Source organism: Manis pentadactyla, chromosome 9, assembly GCF_030020395.1.
Source record: "Manis pentadactyla isolate mManPen7 chromosome 9, mManPen7.hap1, whole genome shotgun sequence".
Lineage (NCBI taxonomy): Eukaryota > Metazoa > Chordata > Mammalia > Pholidota > Manidae > Manis > Manis pentadactyla.
In genome coordinates this window covers 15,891,480-15,902,773 of record NC_080027.1, presented here as the reverse complement: position 1 = coordinate 15,902,773, position 11,294 = coordinate 15,891,480, and the positions used below count along the sequence as shown (strand labels likewise).

General features: G+C 51.4%; 1 protein-coding gene across 1 annotated transcript; it reads left to right on the top strand.

The window, feature by feature from the left end:
- The first annotated feature begins 436 nt into the window (after positions 1 to 436).
- On the top strand, positions 437 to 10,895 carry LOC118931893 (pepsin F-like). The gene is made up of 9 exons (XM_036924834.2): positions 437 to 1,917; positions 3,005 to 3,164; positions 3,987 to 4,104; positions 4,197 to 4,315; positions 5,503 to 5,702; positions 7,805 to 7,918; positions 8,942 to 9,086; positions 9,179 to 9,277; positions 10,469 to 10,895. The coding sequence occupies exons 1-9, from the start codon at positions 1,817 to 1,819 to the stop codon at positions 10,616 to 10,618; spliced, it is 1,206 nt and encodes a 401-aa protein (XP_036780729.2). The 5' UTR covers positions 437 to 1,816; the 3' UTR covers positions 10,619 to 10,895.
- The last annotated feature ends 399 nt before the right edge of the window (positions 10,896 to 11,294 follow it).

Sequence of the window (11,294 nt, the reverse complement as noted above, 5' to 3'; positions counted from 1 at the left end):
TTTTTGTTGTTTAAAAAGTAGGAGAGGATGGGGTCATTCATCCCACAGAATAAGTATTGGGTTTGGGTTACTGTTCCCTTGTTCCTTGCTTTTGCAAATGACATTGCAGCACAAAGTCTTTTTGTACTTCTGCCAAGGTATCTTTGGGATGAAATCCTAAAAGTAAAATGGCTGAGTAAAAAGGCATATGTGTGTGTATTTTGCTAGATGTTGTCAAAGCTCCTCCACAGGGGTGAACCACCAAAAATAAATTTTAACAATGGGCAAAAATGAGGGGTGGGACACAGCGGCCCCCCTCCACCTACCACCCAAACCTGGGGACCAGGCCAGCCTCCCACTGTTCTCCCCAAGGGACAGGCCTGTGCATCTCATCCCCACACAAGAGCAGCAAGGCCCTGGGAGTCCTGGGAGGAGCCACGAAATCCCATACTCTTTGCTTCGGCTGGAAAAGTACCAGTTTCATGGGTAGCCCTGCTCATCTCAGGCTGAGGAGAAGCTCTGGATGGTCGTTTTTGTCTTCTTTGATCGATAAGAAGCTTAAAAATTCATTATTCCCTTGTATGTCAGGTGTGGCCTGCAAAATGTTTCAAGGCATGGATCCCCCTGCGGAATTATATCAGCAAGTGGAAGTTACTCTTACTGTTATGTTTTAAGTTACTGTTAAGTTTGTTGGTTTAACTGACCCCGGTGGTCTTTCTTCATAAATGGAAGGGAAGTTCACATGGCAGGAGGCATCCAGTTTCTTATCTGCTCAACCAACGTGACTTGGACATCCCCGCCGTCCCTTCTCTACACACACCTCTAAGCCAGAAATAAAAATCTGCACAGCCTGAAAGCTGAATCCAGCCCACAGCTGCTTGAGTTTTGGTTCACACTATGCTTTTTGAAAAAGAGTTGGTTGCTAATGTTTAAGAATCAAGGGATTTCACATAAAGGACTTCAGACTTCTCTTGAAAACATGGACAGGTCTGGCATGACCAGCCCACTTTCCAGCATGGCAACTGCTGGTCAGTGCTGAGTAGAGGCTGCTCCCCTTTGGTGGGACATATGCTGCCCCCTGCCCGTGATGCTGGTCCACATCTTCCATTCATTTCTCTCGCCTCCTGGGTCTTGAATTTGTAAGCCCTTGCCCTAGACTTCCTTCAGGCAAGGACCCCTCGTATCTTAACTGACTTTGACTTTCCAACATCTAGCCCAGACCCCAACCTCAGTGGGTCCTCAACAAATGTTGGTTGACTAAAATATCTTTTGGGCGCATGCATCACGTTTCTTTCAATGTGAAAATCCTGCGATTGCAAAGCTGCTCTAGTCTAGATCTTTGGAGCCGTTTCAGCATAAGTGCCCCGATCTGTACCATCCAACTCCCTACAGCTACTCGTGTCAGTGGGCTGCGGGGAGCCCTCAATGTCTTCACTCTGCCATTTGACCTCTCTTCTTCCTAGCAATCTCCTCTCTAAGGGGGGGTAGCAACGCACACCTTGTGGGGCTGCTGGAAAGACCTCACAAGATCCCAAAAGACAAGCATGGCACCTGGCACTTATTATTATCACATTCTTAGCAGTGCTAAGATAGCAAGAGTCTACCATTTTTTGTGAGACCTCTGTGGCTTTGGTTTTTTTCAGCCAAGCCCTGAGGAAGAGATAACACAAAAATTTCTATATTCCAAAGAGTTTTCCAAGTCCCCTACTCACAAACTCTGATGGGGATACAGATCTTATCAGGGTGGTTTGGAGTCCTTATCTAGCCCATTAGTGGCCCTCCAGGGGATGGTCAGGGCAGGTCAGGGCATATATAGTCAACTCTTCCCAGCCACCGCATGCTCAGAACTCACTCTTTCCTGAGCACTTGGACCCAGGAAGGAAGCATGAAGTGGCTGGGGGTCCTCTGGCTGGTGGCCCTCTCAGAGTGCTTAGTCACGTAAGTACAGGAATGCAGGTGGGCATCCGCTGTCTTTCTGAGCTCTTTCTTGTCCTCTTATTCTCCTGCCCATCCAGCGGTAGAGAAGAGACTGTGATCATTTCCTGGCAGATCTTAAAGTTCAAGCCTCCATTTATTGATGAGCAGCTTGTCGTGTGCACTATGGGGCCCAGGGGTCTTGGGTTAGGCCTGCAGGGTTTCAAGACTCCAGGGGTGCCAGTCACATCATGAGCTATGTGAAAATGGCACTCCTTGGAATTGTTCAGTACACAACCTGTGCAACTGTTGCCTTGGTCCTGTCAAGAAACAGCATTTCTCCAGCATTTTCTTCTAAATCCTCTCTGTTCTCTCTCCATTTCTGTCTCTGTGTGTTATGTGTCTCTGTGTCTTTGTCTCTGCTTCTGTATCTCTCTGTCTCTGTGGATGTCTCTGTGCATGCAGAACTCTGTCAGGTTTTTTTTTCTCTTTTGACTCTCTGGTTCCTCTACCCTCTTTAGTCTCCCTAATTTATTCCCCATCTCCTGGCTTTCTCTCTCACTCCTCTCTTCTAGTTAAGCCCTGGAGAAAGATCAGGAAGCAACTTCTAGGCTCAGATTTGCCTGTAAGAAGCAGTGTGACCACAGCCAAGTCACAAACTGCCTGCATTTCAGATTCCTCCCTGTAAAAAGAGGATAATGATTCCTATTCTGTCTCCCTCCCAGGGCTTACTTTGAGAAAGATACCATGAGTCTCACAATAGCAAATAGTAATGACTGTCATTACTGAGAGTTCCTGTATGTCAGGTGTATTACATCCGTCATCTCACTTAAGACCTAGAACATTCTATGTGGCAGGGATAATCTCATTCTACCTTTTTACCAATGGGGAAACTGAGGCTTAGAAAGGCCACATGGCTAGCCCAAGATTACACAACAGAACTTGTATTCAACCCGGAAGTCCACTGCCATGTTCTTACCATTGTATTGGGTGGTCTGTCCTGATAATGATTTGACACTCATAAAACTGCTTGGAAGATACAATATCTTCTGACACAAGGTAGCTGACTCCTGTCTCTTATTTGTTTCCCTTTCTGAATGCTCCATTAAAGAATTCCTCTGGCAAAGGTCAAGTCCATACGAGAAAACCTCAGGGAGAAAGGCATGCTGAAAAGTTACCTGGAAAAGCATCCTTACAGACAGTCCTACAAGTTTCTTAATGAAGATCCGAACCCAAAAGTAACCTTTGAACCCATGAGGAACTACCTGGACGTGAGTGTGGTCGGGGATGGGGGAAGGGCACTCTCCAGAGCACCCCCCAGGGCTCTGGCCAAGCTCTGGGGTTCATACAGCGGTGAGGTCAGGATGTTGGGGCCAGGAGTCCTGCAGGCAGAAAGGCTGAGGAAGGGCCCCCTCCCCCAAGGAGAAAGTGCTCCACCATCAACTCTGCGGTGACTGGGTCTGGCAACAGCCAGGTGGCAGGCAAACATCCACTTCTGTGCCAACGACAGATCACTGGGCACCAGTGAACCACAGCGCTTGGTTTGAGGGGCTTTCCTCTTTCAGAACTAAGCAAATGGCTGAGTTACTGTCGAAAGCTGAGCCATGTCTAGCCAAACAACAAAACCAACTGCAAGTCAAGTCTGACACCCTAGAATGACGCCAGGAAAGAGTTACGGAGCCCCTACAGTGTGCCAGGCTATAAAAACTAACATTATGGTTACCGTAATTGATAACAAAGGGTCTGGTCTCATTTTTGAGAACATAGAACCCAGCCAGAGAGACAGGCAAAGAGTAGATAAATGTCAAAAGGGCCACCTGCGTGTTTTGAGTTTAGAGGAAATGGCCTGGGGTCACCTAGGAGGGCTGCCTAGAGGAGAAAGCATTCAAACTGGGCCTTAAAAGGAGGATTTAGAGAGGTACCGGGGAGACTTTTCAAATGAAGGGACTGGCCAGAGCAGAGGCTATGAGGTGGGACAATCGGAAAGAGATTTAAGGAGACATGGGACACCCCGGTGGAGGCAGGCACACCGGGAGTCAGGGGTGGCCAGGGCAGCCAGGCTTGTTCTAACTACCCCTCCCTGGCCCCTACAGATGGCCTACATTGGCACCATCAGCATTGGAACGCCCCCTCAGGAGTTCAAGGTCGTCTTTGACACGGGCTCCACCGACTTGTGGGTGCCCTCCATCTACTGCTACACCCCGGCCTGTGGTAAGTGCCCCCCACCCCATCTCAGGCCCTGACCACCAGTCCCCTCCCCCATCCTTGGCTGGCTGACAGACCCTCACCCCTTGTGTCTGCAGCTGAACACAATCTCTTCAACACTACGCAGTCCTCCACCTTCGTGAACTCCGGCCGACCCATCAACCTCGTCTACGGCTCCGGTCAGATGTCAGGAATTCTTGGCTATGACACTGTTCAGGTAACATGGAAACCTGAGCCTGGGGCAGGGCTGGCCCTGGGAGCAAACTCTGCTCCCAGGACCAGAGGCAGGGCCCACCCCAAGTCCCCCAGCTGCTGTCCACCCACCCTGCAGGGCTGTCCCTGGGGAGACAGTGGCCCTGGTGACACACAAACTCCCCGAACGGTTAAGCCAGAGAGTGGGTCACCGCACTGGATGGACTTGGGGGCAGAGATTCACAGCTCCTTTCCTTGTGGTTAACTCAAGCCTGATTTTGCTGGGAGCAGGGAGAGAGGTGGGGCAAAAACACCCCCTTCTCTTTGTCACACTGCGCCAGGCACTGGGCAGAGTGCTTTAATCGCAATAACTTGTTCAGTCCTGCAAAAGCCCCACCCCCCACCCACTCCCGCCCTATCATTATCTCCACCGTGCAGACAGGGAGCAGGGAGAGTAGGTGCCTTGCCCAAGGCCATTCCCCTGCTAAGTGGCAGAGCTGGGAAGCAAATCAGGACTCTTAGAGGTGTGGGTTGTTTTCTGGCCGAAGACAGAATTGCTCTGGGGTCTCTGGGGGCAGCTGAGGGCTCCAGGCTCCCAGGCAGGGAAAGCAGGGCCACAGATGTAGGGAGACCTTGATCATTGGGTTTTTACCTTTGGGAGCCTTTGAGAATCTACTAAAACTATGAGACTGCCTCCCCCAAAGTGCCTAAGTAGACACACACACACACACACCCAGATCCAAACAAGTGTTTCCCAGGCAAAATTTTCCTAAGACCCCTGATGGTTACGTGTTATAATGGGCTTCTGCCTCCCTGGCCCGGTGCAGAATCCACAGTGACCTGCAATGAATTAAGTCCATTTCTGTCACCCAGTCATAGTGATGCAAAAAGAAGTCTATCCTGCTCTCTACTCATTTGTCCTCGAATGGGAACCATTTGGTCCTGCTCAGAGTCTGTTTCCCACTTAACAGAAATGGGATGAGGCCTGTTTGACTAACTTCAGATGATGTTAGCCAGAGGAGCAGGTGTGGCTTAAGATCCCCAGCACCACACACCCAGAACCCGCATTCCTGTTCTGGCCACCTGAGGCCAGCCCAGGGCATAGCCAGGCCCGTTTTCCTCTGTGGTGCCACTGGTAACTCTCTGCTCACCTCCAGCCCAGCCCAGCCCCGCTCCCCAAACCTTCATGGGGGACACTGTCTTCTCCCACAGATCGGGAACCTTGTTGACGTGGCTCAGGCATTCGGTCTGAGCCTGAATAAGCCTGGCACGTTCACGCAACATGGAATCTTTGATGGTATCCTGGGCCTGGGCTTCCCCAGCCTTGGCCTCAAAGGCGTCACCCCTGTCTTCGACAACCTGTGGAAACAAAGCCTCATCGCTCAGAACATCTTCGCCTTCTACTTGAACAAGTAAGTCTGGGCTGGACCAGCCCATTCTCCAAGTCATTTGTTAGATGCTTCCAGTTGTGTGAAAAATTATGGACTCCCTGACCCAGAAGTTTCCCAACAGATAGTCTAGTCCAGGGGCCAGCAAACTATGGCCCAAGGGCCACATCAGGCCTACTACCTGTTTTGTCAATAAAGTTTTATTGGAATGCAACTATACTCATTTGTTTACATCTTGTTTGTGGCTGCTTTTGCTCCACAGTGGCAGCACAAAGCAGCTATGATAGAGCTCACACAGCCTGCAGAACCTGGCGATCTGGCCCTTTATGGGAAAAGTAGGCTGACTCCTGTAGTCCAGGTCCCTCATTTAACAGAAGGGGGAACCAAGGCTCAGAGAGGAGCTTTGCATAAGGTTGCCCAGTTGGGTGCTGATAGTGGCCAACATGAACTCAGCCCACAGGACTGTCCCCAGCGGTGCTGGTGGGGTGGGAGGGTCAAGCCATCAGCAGGTCTCAGTCACTGGGCTCAGTAGCAGGAAAAGCTGAAGTCCCCGGACTGGTTGAGGGTCCGGGAACTGAGGAGGGTAAAGGAACAGAGAGAAGTACAGGCTAGAAGAGGACCCTGTTGACAGACTGTCTCTACCGCACCAAAGGTGGAGGTTGACCCCATAGATCCGTGTAGGAGGCAGTGTGTGGCTGAGGCTGAGGGCCTGGAGGGACTTGCTTTCAGATCCTGGCTCCTGACCTGCAGCGAGCTGTTCCACCTCCGTCGGCCTCAGGAATACTGTCCCCAGTCAGACGAGATGATTCAGGCAGCAGATGCTCACCGAGCACCAACAGGTGCTGGCTGCTGCTCTGTGCAGATGAAGGAGACAGACAAGAGGTAGATAAGGCAGACAAGAAATAAGTAAACAACAACAAAAAAAAGGGAAATGATAACTTCAATAGTAACCGGTTCTGTGAAGGCAACAAAAGAAGGTGATAAGAAAGACAGAGATGGGCGTGGCCTTAGATGGGCAGCCACTGGCCTCTTCCAGTCAAGTCCCTTGTGCAGGGAGAAAGCCAGGCTTGAAGGGCAAGAGAGGAGCAAGTGCAAAGGCCCAGAGGAGCATCCCAGGACCAGCAAGGGGGCTGGTGTGACTGGAGCCCTGGGAGGAAGCAGGGGGAGGAAGTGTGGAGAAGAGGCAGGACAAGGCTGCCCTGGGGTTATGTTCCAAGTGGGAGTGGAGGCCTCTGGCAGAGTGTTAGGCAGGAAAGAGACACAATCCAGTCTATACTCTCAAAGTTCACTCTGGTGCCTGCTGAAGAACAATGCCATGGAATGGAGGCAGGGAGGCCAGGGAGGAGGCTGAGGCCATCTCTTTAAGAGAGAGAGGCTGCAGCTTGGTCCAGGGAGATGGAGGGAGGTGGAGAACAGAGGAGGGGGTTAGGATGGATGTCAGAGGAAAAGGCAACAGGATTTGCTGATAGACTCCACATGGAAGGAAGGAAAGGGATGGGCAGGGGCATGTATTCCCTCGCTAGCATTTTACCCCAAGCCCACAACCAGCTACATAGTTTGCAGGAGCCAGTGCAAAATGAAAACATGGAGTTGTGTGTTCAAAATTTATTAGGAATTTCAAGACAGGAATAGGAGAGGCACAGGGCCTTGATGAGAGGGGGCTGCAGGGATTGCACAGTTCACAGGCCATGAGCCTATATGCACAGCCCCTACTGCTCATGGGCCTCAGCTTTTTGAAACATGACAGGCTAGGCAAAGTGGAGGCCAGTCCCCTCCAGCACGACATCCGCCAATGGCACCTCCAGACACTAGGATCACTGGAGAGGACCTGGCCATCTTCAGAAGGGTAGCAGCCCAGCCCTGAAGCCAGACTGTCCAGGTTCAAGCCTCAGCCTTTCCACTCATGAGCCATGTGATTGACCTTGGGCTTATACTCAATCCCTCTGTGCCTCAGCTTCCCCACCTGGAAAATGGAGATCACAGCACCCAAGCACTAGGGCTGTGTGATATGTGGATAATGAGCCACACTACACACTGCCCTTAGTGCCTGGGCATGACAAGCTTGAAAAAAGCCACCCATTATTCACTCCTAACAATAAGCTCCTCCTTTTCCTCTCCCGCCTCAGCAAGAACGAGGGCAGTATGGTGATGTTTGGTGGGGTGGACAACTCCTACTTCTCAGGGAACCTCAGCTGGGTGCCAGTGTCCAAACCCTCCTACTGGCAGATATCCATGGACAGGTAAGCCTCGCCTTCTGAGGACCACCCCAAGTGATGCTTCACACATGCACATGCACACATTCAGGATGCACACACACAGACATGCACAGACACCCACATCATTCTGGAGGCCTGAAAGCATATCATACAAAGGGACCCCTCTCCCCACCCCCATCCCAGGCACACAGTGGGGCTTTGTCTGTGACAGAGATCTTCAGGAAGCTGGGAATTCAGGGTGGCTTGAAAACAAGGGGGCAATAATTGGTGGGATTCTGTGGGACACCATCAGACAAAAGCTCACAATGTCCTTTGAAGGCTTCCATAGTCCCCATCCTGCCCCCTGGGCTAGCTTAGGCATTGCCTGGCAAGGGACCTCAGCATCTGAGCTGGGGACTGCTGGAGAAGCGACCTCTTCCAGAGCAGCCTGTGACTCCCTTCCCATGATTCTGAGCACCTACTGCCCAAGAAAACCTCCACTTTCACTGCCAGATGCCAGATACAGGTCTCTGGTGGTCTTTCATCCACTTGTTTATGCATTGATTCATTCACTCAACAGCTATATGTTGAGCATCTGCTGTGTGCTGTGCCCTTGAGGGAGGCACTGAGGAAACTACTTGATCTTACAGACCTCCCCATCTAATAGGGCAGATGTACACAAAACGAGTCACACAGATAACGAATTACCAATCTGATGCATGCTGGCAGTGAGGAAGGGTATACAGAGTAACCTAGAGAGAAGCCTGATCTAGTCTGAGGGGAAAACTTCCCTTACAAAATGACAATGAAGCTGGAACCTGGAGGATGAGGAGAAATTCATGAGACAATGGGGGTGCAGGTGGTTCTAGGAAGGGCAACCAGCATGTGCAAAGGCCCTGAGGCACGTGAAGAACTCAGTACATTCCAAAACTGAAAGAAGTCAAAGATAGTTAACAGCTGATAGGCATGAGCTGCAGGGTTGTTATGGAGACAGGCAGAGCAGAGCGGGGGCAGAAATGAGGGTCGGCTACAGAGTGATCCTGGTACCTGCTTGTTCCTGTCTCCCAGCATCTCCATCAACGGAAAGGTTGTTGCTTGTGATGGTGGCTGCCAGGCCATTGTGGATACTGGGACCTCATTGCTGATTGGCCAAATCGACCCTGTCAACAACATCCAGAACATCATCAATGCTAAGAGATCCCTCAATAATGAGGTAAAGAGTCTTATACGGCAGGGTCACTCCAGGGCTCCCCATACACAGAAGGTCAGCTGGGCCAAAATTCTCTCTCCCCTTTACTCCAATAGTTCATCATTGACTGCAACACCATCAACACCCTGCCTGACATCGTCTTCACCATCGGCGGCATTGCCTACCCAGTGCCAGCCAGGTCCTACGTCCTGGAGGTGAGGGGCCAACTTTGGGGGCTGGTCCTCAAATCTGGGACTTGCAGGAACTAGTGGGCTACCACAGGTAGAAAGAGGTCCCCTGGAGGCCAAGCCTTGCCTTTGCAGATGCTGCCAAGCCCCCTGGCTACACAAGGACCTCCGGCAAAACAAACCTCTTGATAGCAGGACCCCTTTGGCAGTCTGGAATATCCATCATCCTCACATATATATGGAGCAGTCAGCCTTCACTGGCACAGTGCTAGGCATAAGGAGAGGGAGGCACTAAGGGCCTCTGTCCTCAAGGACCTCCGGTTACCAGGACACAGAAAGTCAGCAATAGTAGCCTTAAAATAGGTCAAAGGAACAGTGACAAGTAGGGTTACCTGGGGAAAGTCCCAGGGGGTTGTCCCACTGTAATTATTAACAGTGCTCCCTTCTCATCTTAAAAGTATCCTGGTTTGGATGATAAATTCTATGATCACCCCAGTCATAGGCAGCAACTTCCTCTTGCTAAGCCCCAGTTTCCCCTCTGTGAAATGGGGTACCAGCCCCCCACTCATGGGATGGTTAGATGCTGGCACGAATGGAGAGTGTACAGTGACCTCCCAGGACCTGGCACATAATTGAGTCTCAATAAATATCAGTTCCCACTGGGAGGTCAGATGAGGCTGAGTGGGTTCAAACAAGGCTTTGAGGAAGAGAGAATTTAAATAATTCTAAGCCCCAGTCTCATGGAGGCACAGGAAGGCCTCTTTGGGTCTAGGCAGGTCTATACTGAGCTCCATGCAAATGGTGCTCCAGAGAGCTGTGCAAAGAGGTGCCTGGGGTGGATCCATTGTGATGAGGGGTACAGCCACAGGCAGCACCCAGGAGAATCACCCAACCCAGCCTGGAGTGGCCGAGGGCAACAACCATCAGTCCAGGAAGACTGCCTGAAGGAGGCTAACTCAGTCTTAAAGAATGGGTGGGGGTGAAGGGGCGAAGGAAAGGTATTCTCTGCAGGGAACAACCAAACATGGATCAGAAGGAAAGACACTGCAGAGCGCGAGGGAACTACAGGTCATTCTGGCTTCTAGGGGGGTACCCCACTCCTGCAGCTGCTGCAGGAGCCCCTTGGCTCACATGAAAGTAGGGAAGTAGAGCTGAGACGTCCTGGATGCGGAAGGCGGGCAGCTCAGGCTGACTGGTGCGTGTTTCCACCTCTTCCAGGACAGTAAGGACATCTGCTACAGCACCTTTTCAGAAAGCGTGTTCGAAACGGGCACAGAGCTCTGGATCCTGGGTGACGTCTTCCTGAGGTTGTACTTCACTGTGTACGATCGGGCAAACAACAGGATTGGCCTGGCTCCTGCAGCCTGAACACGGGGCTGCTGCAGGAAGCAACCAGACCCACCCCAAATACACACACATACACCCTCGGAGCACCCCCGCCCCGGGGCACTGACTGGAGCTGTTTGGTGCTCTGCAAAGCTCATTCTCAGCAGAGAATAAAGGATCTCATTTTTAACGGTGCTAATATGAATGGATGCCCATCCCTGCGTCGGGAAGGTACATCAGAACCAGGCAGGACTCTAGAATCTAGTCCGGACAATGAGAGAGAGGAGCCTAGCTCCAAGAGGCTTAAACAAAAAGGGAGACTTACTGGGAGGCTACTGGGGATCCAGGATGCAGCCTCCGGAACACGGCCAAAGAGCTCGGTGACTGGAACCAAGAAGTCAAAAGCCATCAGTTCACCCTTTACCTTCTCTCATCTTTGATTCTCTTCACCTGACGGCTACTTTCCTCAGGCTTCTGCACTAGAGAAAGACTTGGTTAAAAGGCTCAGAAAAATGTCCACATACCAGGGAGGGCTCTGATTGGCCCACCTCAGGTCATGTGTCCCATCCTGGACCAATCCCTGTGGCCAGGGACATAGGGTTCTATGACTGGCTCTACTCGGTCCTGTGGGCATGACTGACAGTGTCCTCCAGAACCACGTGGCTGCAGCTGGAGACAAGCATCCCAAAAAGGTGGCGGAGGTGTATTCTAGACAGAG

What these genes read in the sequence shown, in the direction of transcription:
- LOC118931893 (XM_036924834.2), top strand. Translation starts at nt 1,817, where the DNA reads ATGCTCAGAACTCACTCTTTCCTGAGCACTTGGACCCAGGAAGGAAGC. An exon ending in TTGGCTATGACACTGTTCAG is followed by an intron (nt 4,316 to 5,502) that starts GTAACATGGAAA and finishes CTTCTCCCACAG; the next exon opens with ATCGGGAACCTTGTTGACGT. An exon ending in TTCGCCTTCTACTTGAACAA is followed by an intron (nt 5,703 to 7,804) that starts GTAAGTCTGGGC and finishes CTCCCGCCTCAG; the next exon opens with CAAGAACGAGGGCAGTATGG.